The 16,796-nt window shown below is 40.6% G+C and overlaps 1 protein-coding gene across 3 annotated transcripts in view; it reads left to right on the top strand.

Moving 5' to 3' along the window:
• BBS2 (Bardet-Biedl syndrome 2) overlaps positions 1-16,694 on the top strand; it is a 71,512-nt gene extending 54,818 nt beyond the window's left edge. For 2 of the 3 annotated variants that reach the window (XM_019455895.2, XM_019455893.2), the window contains 5 exons: positions 1,324-1,455; positions 2,179-2,316; positions 3,205-3,317; positions 10,336-10,484; positions 11,190-11,671. In XM_019455895.2, coding sequence (XP_019311440.2) covers positions 1,324-1,455; positions 2,179-2,316; positions 3,205-3,317; positions 10,336-10,484; positions 11,190-11,296 — 639 coding nt within the window. In that variant the 3' untranslated portion in view covers positions 11,297-11,671. Of the gene's footprint in view, positions 1-1,323; positions 1,456-2,178; positions 2,317-3,204; positions 3,318-10,335; positions 10,485-11,189; positions 11,672-11,915 lie in introns of those variants that run through there. The other variant, XM_019455894.2, reaches the window with a different exon arrangement.
• Positions 16,695-16,796: the final 102 nt, after the last annotated feature.

Genomic DNA, 16,796 nt, shown 5'->3' with positions numbered 1-16,796 from the left:
CTTTTTTCTTTCAATATTGTTGCCCCTTCGGCATCCTTTGGATGTTTCTTAGAAGGGGAAATTGCATGAATGAGTTATTTGGTAGCAGTAATTACGACATGAAAGAGGCAGGTGAGTTTGGTGTTGGCTTATAACCTGTGACCAAAACACTGCGAAAATCTCTTCTCTCACTTTGAAAAAATACACCACCTTATTTACGTGAGCAGTCTTTAGTTGCAGATAAATTCTTACCAGCTTTTAATTGGTGTCATGGCCTTGGTGTACTTGTCCTGACCCAGTGTTTCAGGAGGAACCTGCTTCGAATTGGAAAGAGGGTGGGAGTTTGAGCTGAGAACATTCTGGATTCAGATGCTACCTTAACTAGTTAAATTTTAGTGATTTTCTTAGTGCTGTCAGCCCTCACCAGTCTGAGCCTCAGTTCCCTTATCTCTAAGTGAGGCTAGTCCCACCTCACAGGGGGCCCTGCAGATCACATATTTGGTGTGACAGTACCTTGTAAAGTGTAAAGGACTAATGCCAGTGGCCTTTAACCTCGGCTGGACTCCGGAAATCTGAGGGAGGCTTTTTAGTCACGTAGATTCTTAGGTTCTTATGTGGTCAAGGTTCCCATGACCTTTACTTCCCTAATTTGAAATCTTTCAAAAATAATAAATGAAGGCTATATAAGTTTAAGATGGTTATTTCCTGGTTTTAGTCTGATGATCTTACTATGACAAAAAGTTACATAAATGTGTTTAACGGATGAATTGTCAACTTCTGGTTTTGGCCACTAAGACTACAGAGCTAGGATGCACTTTTATATTAGGGTTATGCATAACCTCAGCTGGTGAAGGAATACCGCTGCATTTTACATGCTGCTGCTCACCATTATTGTTATGAATATTAAAACTTATTTTTTACTTATGTGGCTGTATCTCTGTGTCTGTGCTGTGTGTGTGCATGCGTACTTCATTTACCTTTTTTTTTAAAGGATAGAATGGAATAGTTTTAAGCAGACTACCTCATCAAGAGTATAGCCACAGAAGAGCTACAGTGTAAACAGGCTTAGCACCATACCCAGTTGTTTCTACAATCCATATAAGATTATGTCTACACTGAAAATGCTGTAAAGTCATGCATGCTGTGGGGCCAAACATAATTATGAATGTTACTTAAGATCATGTATGAGGTGGGAAAAAGGAGTGTGATTAGTGTTTTCTTGGTGGGAGGGGGTGTGAAGTATAATTGTTTTTTAAACAAGCAGTAAATCTAGAAAGAAAGGTAATTCTTAAGAATGACTGTACTTTAAAAATGAAAGTTCATTTCATCCTATTCATTTTTAAGGTTGTTATATGGCTCAACCAGAACTTTCTGTTACCAGAAGACACTAACATTCAAAATGCTCCATTTCAAGTGTGTTTCACGTCCTTACGGAATGGTGGCCAGCTGTATATAAAAATCAAGCTTAGTGGAGAGGTAACGTTTACTGTCACAGGCATAGATTTCCTATGTAACGTTTACCATTCAGTGCAAAGTGAGGTGGGTGGCGATATCAAGGTTGTAAAACTGCATGTTTCAACGTAGTCTGTTAGTGTTAAAAGTGTCAATCGTTTTAGACACTGGGGTATAATCTAGAAGGTGGTTTTCTGTCTTCCTCCACCCTTCCCTTCAGCACTTCCTTGTCTAATTTGGGAAGGATTGGGGATACGGAGGTGAACAAAAAACATTTTCAACGTTTGAATGATTTTGTTGTTTAGTTTAGAAGGCCAGAGGATTGATCTTTTAGCCTGCTGCTAAAATTTATAATTTCCTTCAGGGCTAACACCTATCTGATTCATCACCCCATATAAATTTAGGTTCAATAAATGTGTTGAATGTGGGGAAATTCAGGTAGTGTTTTAGCTAAGTTTCTCTTTAAAAATTTTTTTTTTTTCAACGTTTTTAATTTATTTTTGGGACAGAGAGAGACAGAGCATGAACGGGGGAGGGGCAGAGAGAGAGGGAGACACAGAATCGGAAACAGGCTCCAGGCTCCGAGCCATCAGCCCAGAGCCTGACGCGGGGCTCGAACTCACAGACCGCGAGATCGTGACCTGGCTGAAGTCGGACGCTTAACCGACTGTGCCACCCAGGCGCCCCGCTAAGTTTCTCTTTAATATCTGAAGATGCTAAGCTTGTCTCTTATTTTCCCCTGGATAGATCACCGTAAATACTGATGATATCGACTTGGCTGGTGACATCATCCAGTCGATGGCATCATTTTTTGCTATTGAAGACCTTCAGGTAGAAGCAGATTTCCCGGTTTACTTTGAGGAGTTACGAAAGGTGCTAATTAAGGTGAGGGCACCCGGCGGCTGCATTTGTGAGAACGTGGTAGTCTCATGACATTTGAAATGTGTCTCGGAAGATGAGAGATACCACAAATGTGTGTATGTTACAGGATAGCCATGTTCTTTTTTTTTTTTTAAACGTTTATTTATTTTTGAGACAGAGAGACAGAGCATGAACGGGGGAGGGTCAGAGAGAGGGAGACACAGAATCTGAAACAGGCTCCAGGCTCTGAGCTGTCAGCACAGAGCCCGACACGGGGCTCGAACTCACGGACCACGAGATCGTGACCTGAGCCGAAGTCGGACGCTTAACCGACTGAGCCACCCAGGCGCCCCTGGATAGCCATGTTCTAAAGAATTTTTGAAAATTGTTACAGTTGAATTAGTTTGAGAGGGCCCACTAGCTAAAGGGTTTCTTTTATAAAGGTGAGGGGTTTAGCTTCTGACCACCCTGCTTTCTTTGTTTGGTTTACAGTTAAACAAACGTCATATTAACCTTTTCCTTTGCTAGCCACTCATCTTATCTCTTGTATTCACCTTGCTCTTTGGTTTAGTGCTTTCCAACAACCCAAATCCAAAAGAAAAAAAAGAAAAAAGGATAGTGACTGGTCCTCAGTTATAACCGCATTCTCACCCCAGATCTCTCAAATGTTAATATGCATGTTGCTAGGGCTCCCGGTGGAGAGGTCCAGATGGAGTGTCATCTTGAGTGCGGGAGGTGGTATAGACTGATAATTCATTGGTGAGGTGAAACCGTGGGGGAGAGTCGAGATGGTGTAGGTGAACAGGGTAGAGAGAAGGGCCTCTGTGTGTGGCAGATAGTGTCTTCTCAATCTGACTAATTTTCAAGGAGTCTGTGAGGTCTTTTTCATTCCTGAGTGTTCGTGGTCTCCAGGTGGATGAATACCATTCAGTGCATCAGAAGCTCAGTGCGGAGATGGCCGATAATTCTAACCTGATCCGAAGTTTGCTGGTCCGAGCTGAGGATGCGCGTCTGATGAGGGACATGTGAGTATTTACCTGACAGGTACGAGTTTAAAAATGTCAGCAATACGGAGTAACAGCTCTCAAATGCTGCTGGTAGGAGTGCACACTGGTACAGTGACTTTGAAAAATAACTTGGCATCATCAGTGAAGTTGAATATGTGTATTCCCTGTGACCCGGGAATTCTACTCCCGGTTTATAACCTAGAAACACTTCTGCGCATATACACCAGGATGTTTGTACGAGAATGTTCCTGAGGCATTGCTCATAAGAATCCCAAAGTGGAAACAGTCCACAAAGTAGCATCAACAATGTGATGGCTAAATTATAATATAGTCGTACCATGAAATATGGCATCTGTCTCCATGACATATGACAACATGGACAAATCTTACAGGCATAAGGGAAATTGAAAGAAGTAAGAATCAAAAGAACGTGTACAAAATGCTTCCTTTTATGTACTTTGGAAACAGACAACACTGAAAAGTGTATCATGTGGGAAGCATACATAGGTGAAGAAGATGTAAGGAAACGTAGCGAAGACATTACCACATAAGACAGTATTTTCTGTCAGGGGAGGAGGGACTGTGTTCAGAAAGAGCCCATCGGGAAGCTTCCGGGTTGCGGCAATGTTCTGTTTCCGGACCTGGTTAACAAACATTTGTTGTGTGAACTATTCCGAATGTGTTTTACATTTTACAATAAAACAGTTAAAAAAAAAACAACACAAAGATGTGCAGGTCTAGCTTCTTGCAGAATTTTTCTCGGCACTAAAAGTACTGAGGTAGATAGAGTAAGACACCAGGGATGGATGAAGTTTGTGTACATTAGAGGCAAGGGTTCACCCAGGGTGCCGCTTAGGCTTTTTCCTGAAAGGCCTGAATCATCGGCATACGTTAAAATGGTGTTGCTCAGAAGTAAGTGATTTTTAAAAGAATTAACATTGTTGAAAGTTTCAGACACTTACAAAAGTAGATGAGGTAATACAGTGATTTCCTATACCCCTGCCACCTGGCTTCGGTCCTGGTCACCCCTGGCCCATCCTGCTTTATGGCTGCGCTCACCTTCTTCCTCTCCCATGCACTGGACTATCTTGAAGCCAATTCCAAACATCATATCCTTTCGGCCATAAATATTTCAGACAGTGAGCCTTTGAAAAACACTAACCACAATACCATTATCACATTTAGAAAAATGTAAAATAATTTCTTTTTTCTTGTTTTATTTTGTTTTAATGTTTTATTTATTTCTGAGAGAGAGCCAGATGCGGGGCTCGAACTCACAGACCATGAGATCATGACCTGAGCCAAAGTTGGATGCTTAACTGATTGAGCCACCCAAGCACCCTGTAAAATAATTTCTTAATATCACAAAATAACCTAGTCAGTGTTTAATTTCCCCAGTTGTCGCACGTGAGCGCGCGTGCGCGCGTGTGTATGTTTTAAATTGGTTTGTTCAAACAAAGACCAAAGATTAAGTCTCTTTTAGGGGCACCTGGGTGGCTCAGTCGGTTAAGTGTCTGACTTCGGCTCAGGTCGTGATCTTGGGGTTTGTGGGTTCGAGCCCTGCATCGGGCTCTGTGCTGACAGTTCAGAGCCTGGAGCCTGCTTCAGATTCTGTATTTCTGTCTCTCTCTGCCCCTCCCCCGCTCACGCTCTGTCTCTCTCTGCCTCTCCAAAACAAATAAACATTAAAAAAATTTAAAAAAAATTAAGTCTCTTTTAATCCACATGTTGCTTATTCTTTTTTATTCTTTTTCCCAGCCCTCTCCCTCTTCTGTGGTGTCCCATTTTGGATTTTGCTGATTGCATCCTTGTGATAATGTTTAGTAGTATTCTTGTCCCCTGGATTTCTGTCAAAATGGTAGTTAGATGCAGAGGGTTGGTTAGACTCAGGTTCAACTTTTTGGCAAGAATAGCTCATAAGTGGTGTTGTGTACTTCTACGTGGGAGCATATAATGCCTGGTTGTCTCTTTCTATTCTGTTACCAGTCGTTGATGATCATTACGTAGATCCATTATTTCTTTAGGAGTTTGCAAAACAGTGATATTCTAATTCTGTTATTTTTTTCTTCATTTTTAGCAAAATACTTCTATGAAGCATAACATTCCCTTATAAATTAATGATTATTTTGCTCCCTGAGGTACAGTTTGTAAGGATTATTTATCAGCTTTAAGCTAATGAGTTGGTTCTCTAGCATCTCTGTGCTAACCAGTGAGATTTTTAAATCCTTATAAACTCATATATTTTAACATATTTAATGTGCTCAGTCCATTTTAGTTCCTCTGTATAATGGCCGAATTGTCCTGTCTTAGGCCACTGGAAACCTTTTCAGGTTGGCTACAGCTACCTTTGGACATAGCCAATTTTTCTGTTAGGTCCTTGTTTTCTTGTACAAAATATTTTAGGCTTATCGGGTACATCTTTCTGAATCTGGAAGCAGCCATTTCTTTAAGGAGTCTTGGTTACTTTTAGTGGGAATTGGTATTTAGAGATTATAGTCTGTGCATGAGAGGTGCCCATTGGGCATCACCCTCTGGGCGGTTACTGTTTCTGGACTTTTCAATGGGTAGAACCAGGAAATGTATATATTTTTATTGTGAGACTATCATGAGTTCATTCTGTTTCCATTTCAGATTTATGAATGCGGGCTCTTAGTTTTTATTTTAAAGTATATCTCTTCTTTCTCACATTGAAAAATCTTGGTTCTAACCAGTATCAACCTGACTGTTTGCTAGTATAATACCAGTGTGACTGGTGAATAGTATCAACATCAACAATATGAGTGCTGAAAACAGTAAAAACTTTTTTTTCTAGTTTTTTTTTGTGTCTTTAGAGTATATTCCAGTAGGGATTTTTAGTCAAGTTATTGTATCTGAAATACTTCCCCCCTTTTTGGTTATGCCACAAATTTATCTACAGTTAGGTTCATTTGGTTCATTTTGCTTTTGGTCTTGGGAGAATTGGCATTTTTTTTCTTTTGGGTTTAATTTTATTACACATTTATTAAAACTTTTATATAGAGTCAGTTCTATAAAACAACATGCAGAAGAGTCTAACTTTTCTCAGTTGGCTCAGGGTCTGACTTTGGCTCAGGTCATGATCTTGCGGTTCACGAGTTTGAGCCCCGCATCAGGCTCTGTGCTGACAGCTCAGAGCCTGGAGCCTGCTTTGGATTTGGTGTCTCCCCTCTCTCTGCCCCTCCCCTGCTTGCGCTCTGTTTCTCTCTCTCTCAAAAATAAAAACATTTAAAAAATTAAAAAAAGTGTCCAACTTCTCATTCCTGTCACCTTCATCCTATTCCCTCCCTTTCACTGTAAATAACCAGTCAAAATTTGAATACACACACACACACACACACACACACACACGCTCATCTTCTCACTCTATAGATAGATCATAGCATTTTACTCTTTCCCGCCTGGTGTTTTACAATTAAAAATATGGTGCTCACTGCATAGTCACACACAGAAATACTATTCATTGTATTTACGGCTGCGCAACACTCATGCCCTGGGTGTTTGTTCAGCCAGTTCCCTCCATTTGGATTGCTCTTTTGCTCTTATGGATAATGTTGCAGCGCATAGCTTTGTTATATTATCTTTTCATATTTTTGCCGAGATACCTTTGGGAACAAGTCCTGAAATGGAATTGCCAGGATAAATGATAAACGCGTACAGAATTTTGCAAGATATTGCCAAATTCTCTTCCATTAGGTGTTCTGTCATTTTGCATTCTCAGAAGTAATGTATGAGAGTGCCTGTTTCTCTTCAGCCTTGCCAATGGAGTATGTTGGCACACTCTTGGGTTTTTACCAGTTCAGTGGGTGAGAAGTAGTCTCATTGTGGTTTTAATTTTCATTTGTTTTATTGCGAGCAGTGTTGAGCATCTTTTCATTGTTTTAAGGGCCATTGGCTTTTCTTTTTGTGTGTGAACTGTTTATCTTGTCTGTTTATGTATTAGGTTTATTAATCCTTTATCTGTGATAGGAAATGCATATTTTCCCCCAGGTTTTCATTTGTATTTGTCCTTTGCTTATTAGATTTTTAACAATTTATTTTTAGGGAGCCTGGGTGGCTCAGTGGGTTAAGCATCCAGCTTCAGCTCAGGTCATGATCTCACGGTTTGTGAGTTCAAGCCCCACGTTGGGCTTTGTGTGGACAGCTCAGAGCCTGGAGCCTGCTTCGGATTCTGTGTCTCCCTCTCTCTGCCTCTTCCCACTCAGGCTGTCTCTCTCTCCCAAAACTAAACATTAAAAAAAAAACAACTCAGAAAAAAAAATATGTAAGTGCCCTGGTTAAAATAAAGGATATTATTTAAAAAATAAAATTTATTTTTGGTTTTGCCACGTAGAAGTTTTAAGAAAATTTTAGTCAAAGTGGCTAGTCTTTTCCTTAAACTTCTACACTGAATTCAGAGTAATTAACCTATTTTTTAAATACCTGTATGTTTTCCTCTTTTACATTTAAATCCGTTTCGGTTGGAGTTTATCCTGGTTTTCAGCATAACAGTGATAAGTTCAGTTTTCTCTTTTTTGCACTGTTTCAATACTCCTACTTTAAAAGTCCATTTCCCACTGATTTGAGATACCTTTATCATGCATCATGTTTCCACATGCACTTGGGTCTATTTCTGGATTTCCTATCCAGTTTTCTTGGTCTGTCTTGCTCTTCATTTGGGAGTGCCATTCTTTTCCTTACTTTGTATGGAAAGTGCTTTGTATGTTACCTGGTATGGCTAGGTTGCTCTTCCTTTTCATGGTTTTCCTGGCTGCTTGTGCTTGTCTTTTCCAGTGAACTTTATCACCAGGTTTTTTAGCTCCAGAAAAAAAAGATAAGTGTTTTTACTGGGATCATGTTAAGTTTATTAACTTGATCTGACGTTGTTACAAGGATGTTCAGTCTTACTAAGAGCACGGTCTGTCTTTATGTGTTCAAGTCATGTTGTAGGTCTTTCGTATAGGTATCAGACTTTCTTGTTAAGTTTGTGCCTATTTTATTTTTGCAGTTGTAAATAGGATCTTTCTTCCACATTGTATCTTGTTGTTGTTTTTTTTTAGTGTTTATTTTTGAGAGAGAGAGGAGAGAGAGCAAGCAAGGGAGGGGTGGGGGTGGGGAGGGAGGGAGACTGGGAGACAAGGATCTGAAGCAGGCTCTGTGCTGAGAGCGCAGAGCCTGATGCAGGGCTCAAACTCATGAACCTGAGATCATGACCTGAGCCCAAGTTGGACACTTAACTGATGAGCCACTCGGGTGCCCCTATATTTTTGTTGCTTTTTTTTTTTTTTTTTGAGTATATGAACACTGCTGATTTTTGTATATTGATTTGGTAATCTACTACTTTACTAAATTATGTTACAGTTTTTCCAGATGTAAAATTGCATCCTTTGTAAATCGAGACTGGTTTGCCTCTTTGTAATTTGTTTTCTTCCCATTATTTTCTTTGAGGTATATTAGGTTTCTGCTTTTTCTGGCCAGCTACCTCTAGGGCCCCTGTTTAACTCTGTCTCTGGCTTTTTTTTTTCTTTTTCAGTCAGAGAGCTATTGTTGGCCTTAGGCATTTGACTGCTAAAATGGAGGAAAGTGACCACCAACCTCTAAATTCCATTTTTCCTGAATTATTTATATTTCATTTAGAGGCTCTCAGATGTATCTGTTTTATTTTTTAAAGCCAATTTAGTTGATATATAATTTACTATATCCACACAGAAAATTCACCCTTTTAAGGTTTACAGTTCAGTAAATTTTGAGAAACATGTATAGCCGTGTTGCTACTACCACAGTCAAGATGTAGAATATTTCCATCGCCCTTTTGTCTCTCTGCATCAGTATCTCTCTAACGTCTAGTCCCTGGCCATCACTGATCTGATTTTTCTCCCTGTGGTTTTATCTTTTCCAAAATGTCACATAAATGGAATCATATAGTATAGGCCTTTTGAGCCTGGCTTCTTCCACTTACCTTAATGCCTTTGAGATGGATCCATGTTGTTGCCTGTGTCAGTAATTTGTTCTTTTTTTATTGCTGGGCATAGTACTGTTCCACTGAATGGATATACCATATTTTGTTTATCCACTCACCACTTAATAGACATTTGAGTTGTTCCATACTTCAGTGATTGTGAATAAAGCTACTACAAACATTTGCATACAGTTTTTTTATCGACATGTTTTCATTTATTTTGGGTAAATACTTGATAATGGTATTTCTGGGTCATTTGGTAAGTGTATATTTAACTTCCTAAGAAACTTCGCAGTCATTTCACAAAGTAGCTGTACATTTTGCATTCCCATCAGCAGTGTGGGAGAGTTCTAGTCATTCCACATCCTTATCAGCATTTGGCTTTATCAGTTTATTTTATTTTAATCATTTTCATTGTGTAGTAATATGTCATTGTGGTTTTAATATTATGCCTTTGTTTTTAGTTTTTAGTTTATTTTATTTAATGTTTATTTTTGAGAGAGAGACACACACAGCACAAGTGGGGGAGGGGAGAGAGAGAGGGAGACAGAATCTGAAGCAGCTCTAGGCTCTGAGCTGCCAGCACAGAGCCCGATGCGGGGCTTGAACTCACGAACCGGCTCATGACCTGAGCCGAAGTCGGACACTTAACTGAGCCACCCAGGCGCCCCTTTATGCCTTTGTTTTTAAAACCTTGATGAAATTTGAAGTTGAATTTACCAGTCGTCTAAAAATATTAAGAATAAGGTCACTTTTGCCCAATGAATATTAATCAGAAACTGTGAAGCCACCTTACTGCCTTGCCTACTTTTCTTTACTCCCCCACCCAGCGGGCGTTTATTAATTGTTGGTTCCTAAATTCAAACAAACCGTGGACCACTAAACAAGAAAGGCCATCTGTGTTCCATTTATTTGGAGGAAATAGAATATGTTGATGGAAACTTTCTCAGTGTTGTCAAAGCAAACATTTCAAAGCTAAAAAAATTGGTGTCTTTATGTACGTAAGAAGTTTACAGGTTTTCTCAGGTAAGCCTGCCATATTGGGGTATGATGAGGTTCATACACTGATGTTGATTTACACAGGAAAACCATGAAGAATCGCTACATGGAACTGTACGACCTTAATAAAGACTTGCTAAACGGATACAAAATTCGCTGTAACAATCACACAGAGCTACTGGGGAACCTCAAAGCAGTAAATCAGGCCATTCAAAGAGCAGGTCGTTTGCGGGGTAAGTCTCTTTTTGTAGCACCCTAAGTAGTCTGTGATTTTGGGGTGAGAACCATTAGAGGTAGTGGTGGCTTCAAGAATTCATATTGGGGCCGAGAGCGGCACACCTGTAACACTCAGCTCAGTGGAAGCCACTTGACCTTGGCTGGCCTGTTTGGCTTTAGTCAGTCTGCAGACTTCAGAGGCAGGAAAACTTTCAGCGCCTTTTCTTAGGTCTTGCTGTGTCTTCCAAGAAAAACCTAGCGACATATACCCCAAAGGAAAACCTCAAATATACCTATTTTTTTAAAAAGGGAGGCTGAAAATTAATGAGCTAAGTATCCAACTTAAAATTTAGAGAAAGAGTAATAGAATAACCAAAAGCAGCCGAAATATAGCCAGAGATTTAGACCTGAAATCTGCTGTTTGGGTCAGTGCTTTGACCTTCTTTTAGAAATAACCTTTGCTAGGTAGATAGAAGCTTTGATTCTTTTCTATAGAACTGACTTCATTTCTAGGTTGTAGATGGTCTGTAGGTGTGGTTTGTGATAAATTCCCTCACAAAGATACCTTTTTTAGGGAGTGGTAAGATAAATCAGTTAAATTTGCACACCATATATCTCTTTTCTTCCCTGGTTTTATGCTGTTTTAAAGCTGGCCTCTGATTTATAATGTCACTTTGAATGATCTTTTGGATTGTACTGATTGGATGTTTCATCCCACACAGTCGGAAAACCAAAGAACCAGGTGATCACTGCTTGTCGGGATGCAATTCGAAGCAACAACATCAACATGCTGTTCAGAATCATGCGTGTGGGGACAGCTTCTTCTTAGGAAAGGAAACAATAGGTAATGAAGTTCCTGAAAAGTGTTTTTCCCTAAAATTCTAGGCTAGTTTGCTTTGGATTATATGCCGGTGACCCCAGGTGCTAAGAATGGTAACAGCCGTGGTGAGTGGTACAAATGTAAGACAACGCCCTGCATCTGAAAAGCGGATCCACTTGCTATGTTTAAAATCAGCGGCAGTAACCCAATACTAGGTTTGTGTAGAGTGGGTGAACACTTTGAACACTTTGAAATGTTAGCACTTCAAAGTCCAGTTTTTCTGTATGTATGTATGTAAAGTTGGCATATAGATACATCTTTTTCCTTGAAATTGTAATTGAATTTGTAATTAACTTTCTTTTTCATTAAAACATAAGAGTTACACTTTGTGTTGACCATAAAATCACCACTGTATTAGAATTACATAAACCATTTGTACTGTGTGGAGGAAAACACAAGCATGGATATTCCATTTGTGTGCCTTATCACTGAAAGGGGGGTGGGTGTAAACAACAGATTTGCGTTAAGGGAGTCAGTTGAGGCTGATCTGTTGTTGGAGTAATGTTAGCTACTGAAACTAATAGACCTCAAAATTTATCATGACCCATTTATTTCTCCTTTATGTTAGGATTTCTCCATAGTTACTCAGGGACCCAGCTTCCTGTGATCATTCAGCCCTGTCATCCTCTAGAGCAGCCTTTCCCTGAGTTCTCTAGAGAAAGAAGTTTCAGGAAATCAGTTCGGGTGACAATTTTCACATTCATCACATACAGTGAAAACCTGATGGCACAGGAACCCTGTTGGAGAAGGGCTGTCCTAAGGCCTTACAGGTATTTATATCCCAGTCAGTAGAAAAGGGAAAGCTTTTATCAAAGCTATGATCTGGAAATAGCACATTATCATTTCCACTCATGCTCCCTTAGCTAACATGGCCACATCTCACTGCAGAGAGGCAAGGAAGAGAAAGCTGGTGTTTGTGCCAACAGCTAGCAACTCCTTCCCTCAGAGTGAAACTTTTGCCTTAAGGTAGATTCTGGGACTGGTTTAATTTTTAAAACATTCGTCATAATGTGGCTGTTGTTGAAAGCGCTGCTGTAAACATTGGGGTACAAGTGCCCCTATGAATCAGCACTCCTGTATCCTTTGGATAAATTCCTGGTAGTGCTATTACTGGGTTGTAGGGTAGTTCTGCTTTTAGTTTTTTGAGGAATGGAAAGAGCCTGAATGTCCATCAACTGATGAATGGATAAAGAAGACATGGTTTATATATACAATGGAATACTACTTGGCAATGAGAAAGAATGAAATCTTGCCATTTGCAACAATGTGGATGGAACTGGAGGATATTATGCTGAGTGAAATAAGTCAGAGAAAGACAGATATCATGTTTTCACTCATGTGAAATTTGAGAAACTTAAGACCATGGGGAAAGGGAAGGGGAAAAATAGTTTAGAGAGGGAGGGAGACAAACCGTAAGAGACTCTTAAATACAGAGAACAAACTGAGGGTTGATGGGGGGGGGGTGTGGGGAGAGGGGAAAATGGGTGATGGGCATTGAGGAGGGCACTTGTTGGGATGAGCACTGAGTGTTGTATGTAAGCGATGAATCATGGGAATCTACTCCCAAAGCCAAGAGCACACTGTATACACTGTATGTTAGCTAACCTAATAAATTATATTTTAAAAAAATTAAAAAATAAAACATTTATCGTTTTCACATCTTAACAGCATTCCTAAGTAGCGGGGAAGTGAAGCCATCCTCTTGTGGTAAATTAATTTTGAATGACCTCTTCTATTTCTGAAGTGGGAGCTTTGTGGAATCCTAATTTTTATGAGACTGTGCCCTATAATACCTTTATTTTGCATTTTCAATTTATAAGCTCAAACGACCCATATATGCTGTGTTCTTTTTTCATAATCCCTGGAGTAGAAAAACATCTTACAGGTGCTTCAAAGGTGAGGAAACTGAGCTGTGGGGATTAATTATTTGCCAGAGTCACAGAGCTACTGGCAAAATTCGAGTCCTACTCTTTTCTTTTTCTATCATGACCATAATCTAACCTGTAGCTTTTGGGATTAAAATCTCTAGTTGGTGTTGGTTTTAATTGCATGACACTACTCATTTTTAGGGATCCTAATAATCTCATCAAAGGTCATTCTGTTGTTCTTCAGCCAAAAAACTTCCTTCTTAGACCTAAAAATATTCATGGCAAGTCTTGAAGGGGCTAACCTGCAGTAAGGTAGCTTTACATCGCCCTGACTTACAGGTTAAAATAGGTTATTTTCACAGTAATTTGATCCTCTTGATAGTAGTTATCTCAGCCCAGGCACAATGTTTTCTAGAGTCTCACAGCTTGGTGAGTCATGGTGTGGGTTTGAAACCAAGGAGCCGTGCCCCTCCTGCTATTCCAGACTGTTCCCAGTCATGTAAAGACTGGATCAGGTGAAAATGTTCATAAAACATTCTACCATCTGTTTCCTCTCAGAAGTCACCGTGTTCAACTTAAGGATGAGAAAAATGGTTATCAATTATTTCTCTTTTGTTGTCACATTTTTCTATCCTGATAGAATCTGAGCGCCTTCTAAAATGTCACGGCTTAAGCTCTATTTTGTTGCTGAATTTTATTGAAGCTTTAAGTGAACACTGAGCTTTCATTTAAAAGCTGACCTCGGGGGGCACCTGGGTGGCTCAGTCAGTTGAGTGTCTGACTTTGGCTCAGGTCATGATCTCATGGCTCATGAGTTCGAGCCCCACGTCGGGCTCTGTGCTGACAGCTCAGAGCCTGGAGCCTGCTTCATTTTTTGGGTCTCCCTCTTTCTCTCTGCTCCTCCCCCGCCCACACTCTTGTCTCTCAAAAATAATAAATAAAAATGTTAAAAAATTAAAAAAAAAAAAAAAAAGCTGATCTTGGGGTGAGGGTTCAGATCCCGTGTTGGGCTCTGTGCTGATGGTGTGGAGCCTGTCTCCATGTCTCTCTGCCCCTCTCCTGCTTGCTCTCTCTCTCTCAAAAATAAACATTAAAAAAAAAAAAGCTGATCTTGAGGATTCTGGGATCTGCGAGAAAGCTTTTTAGTCATTTTTTAAGCATCCTTTTAAATAAAGTCACCCTGCCCACATCCAGATTAAGGTACTCTATATTTTTTATTTTTATTGTTTTTAAAGTTTATTTACTGAGAGAGGGAGAGAGAGAATCCCAAGCAGGCTCTGCACTGTCAGCACAGAGCCTGATGTGGGGCCTGATCCCCACGAACTGTGAGATCATGACCTGAGCCGAAATCAAGAGTTAGACGCTAAACTGACAGAGCCACCCAGGCACCTCGGTACTCAATATTTTAGAGAGTATGGTTTTTATCATTTCCCACCATGTCTGCCTATCCACGTACATCAAGGCTCAGCTCAAATGCTCTCTCCTCAGGAGACCCTTCCCCTCCCATGTCTATTCTTTAACCCTTATTACATTCTGTGTTTAGGTAAATGTTAATCCTCCACTGAGAACAGGGGCTGCGTCTCAATCACCTTTCTCCTCCCAGTGGTGCCGAGCCAGTGCCCCGAGCACAGAGAGGCACCCGCTGCTCTCCGTGGAATTGCCTGCCTTTAGTCAGCCCATCCGTGGCTTCAAAAATCAAAGAACTAGGGACTTTACAATTATGCAACCCTAGAAGTGCTTTACAAGGATGATTTCTAACATTATTTATGTTTCAAATTTTATAATTAGCAGTCGCAGATCTGCCAGTGCAGAGTCCTGTGATCACAGAACTAAATTATCTCCACTTTTCACTTTGAAACTAAAGTACAGTAAGACACCCATTGCAGCTTGGTGTTTTGCATTTTGCCTCTTTCCCATCTGGCCCCTGCCCACACTAGATGCTGTAGCTCCTGACTCATCTTTTTATTTGTATGGTACAGAAATCTGCTTTTCCTAAAACGATGCCACATGGACAATTCCCAAGTAGTTTTCAGAGCTGTCTATGTGGACTGATTTTGCATCAATCAGAGAAGGAAATCGTGTGTTTCTGCGGGAATATTCTGTTCATTAGGGCTGGAGAGCCTGCCTCTGGTGTCATAAAGGGTGACCCTTTTAACAGGGTTTGTATTTTCTCACTCAGTTTGAGTAATATACGAGTAAGTACATAATGGTATTGAAGAGACCCTGGCAGCCAGAACTCCTAGCTGAAGAAATGCTGGTCTAGGAAAGGTAGCCCAGGCATTGATTTATTTTTTCCCCGCTGCGGAAAAGAAACCACCACATTCAGTAGAGTTTGGAAGGTGGTTGGTGAGCAGTAGGAAAGCCAAGTTCAAAACCAGGTTAAAAAACAGCCCCTTTCTCTTCTAGGCTTCATTTTCCACATCTTTAAAACAGTGTACTGAAGTTAGATTATTATAGGGTTCTTCCTTGAACGTTTTATTTTTCCTCCTAACAGAAATGCTAATATGCTGTCCAAATAACTACGAAAATGTTCTTAATGTCCGTCATTATTAACACGTAAAGGGGATTTGTTCTGGGGGGTTGACCTTATGCAGCTCTAGGAAGTGGCAGAGCAGTCTCTGTGAGGCACATTGTCTGTCTCGTGCGGGAACTGGAAGCCCAGAGGACGGGCAGGGAGACCTCGAACAGAGATGCTGAACATCCAGGGGCAGCTGGGACAGTTGCAGCCCAGATGCGGATTCACACCAGGAGGTGGGCTTCTGGCTAAGCCACGTGGTGAGCTACTAAATGGCTACCGCCTCATCCGGGCCCCCCAGATCTTGCACAAGAATTTGTGGCTCACCCTGACTGGGAACGGAATTCTGGGAAATGTGGTTCAGGTTAGCCAAGTCGGTACCTTACAAAGCGCCACAGTGGCTGTGCCAGGATGGCGCGACTCCAGATGAGCTTGCCTTTTTATTTTTACATGTTTTAATTCTTCACAACGAACGTGTATTATTCATATAATCTGAAAAAACATAAAGCTGTTCTCTTTGAGGCGGGGGAATAATCTTCCTTCGCTAAAAGGAACAATAAGAATTGGAGGTTCACTGCTGAGAGAGAAGATGCCATCTATTACACAGGTGAACATCAACAGCTCTTACCTGAAAGAAGGATTTACAAGATGCCCGTGTTTCAGTTCCTCTTTTGCCACAACTATTGACACTGGCTTTAAGCCCTAAAAATCCAGGTGAAGAATGAAGTACTAAGGAAGACCAGCTTCTCAATCACTGAGTGTCTTCAGTGCAGAAAAGTGCCCTGCGAACACACCATCTTTCCCGTAGATGATGTAACTGATGGAAACGTCGGAGCCTGGCCCTCCAGGAGTCTCTCCCTTCGGACGGCGAGATCCTTTTGCGTAGAGCACAGAAGCTTCTGCTGTGGTGCAGACCTTAAACACACTGAGGTTAAGGAGAAACTAATAAACACATTTTAACGCTTGCGTTGTACAAATGCTAAGAGTTAGACTGAGCGCTCCAGATTTGGAAAAGTGGGGTGGCCTCCTAGATGTCACCTACGGCCATGAGTATCTCTTTTCCAAG

The sequence above is a fragment of the Panthera pardus genome, unplaced genomic scaffold, assembly GCF_024362965.1.
Source record: "Panthera pardus isolate Hobbes unplaced genomic scaffold, ASM2436296v1 HiC_scaffold_18, whole genome shotgun sequence".
NCBI classification, from domain to species: domain Eukaryota; kingdom Metazoa; phylum Chordata; class Mammalia; order Carnivora; family Felidae; genus Panthera; species Panthera pardus.
This window is presented reverse-complemented; position numbering and strand designations above follow the sequence as displayed.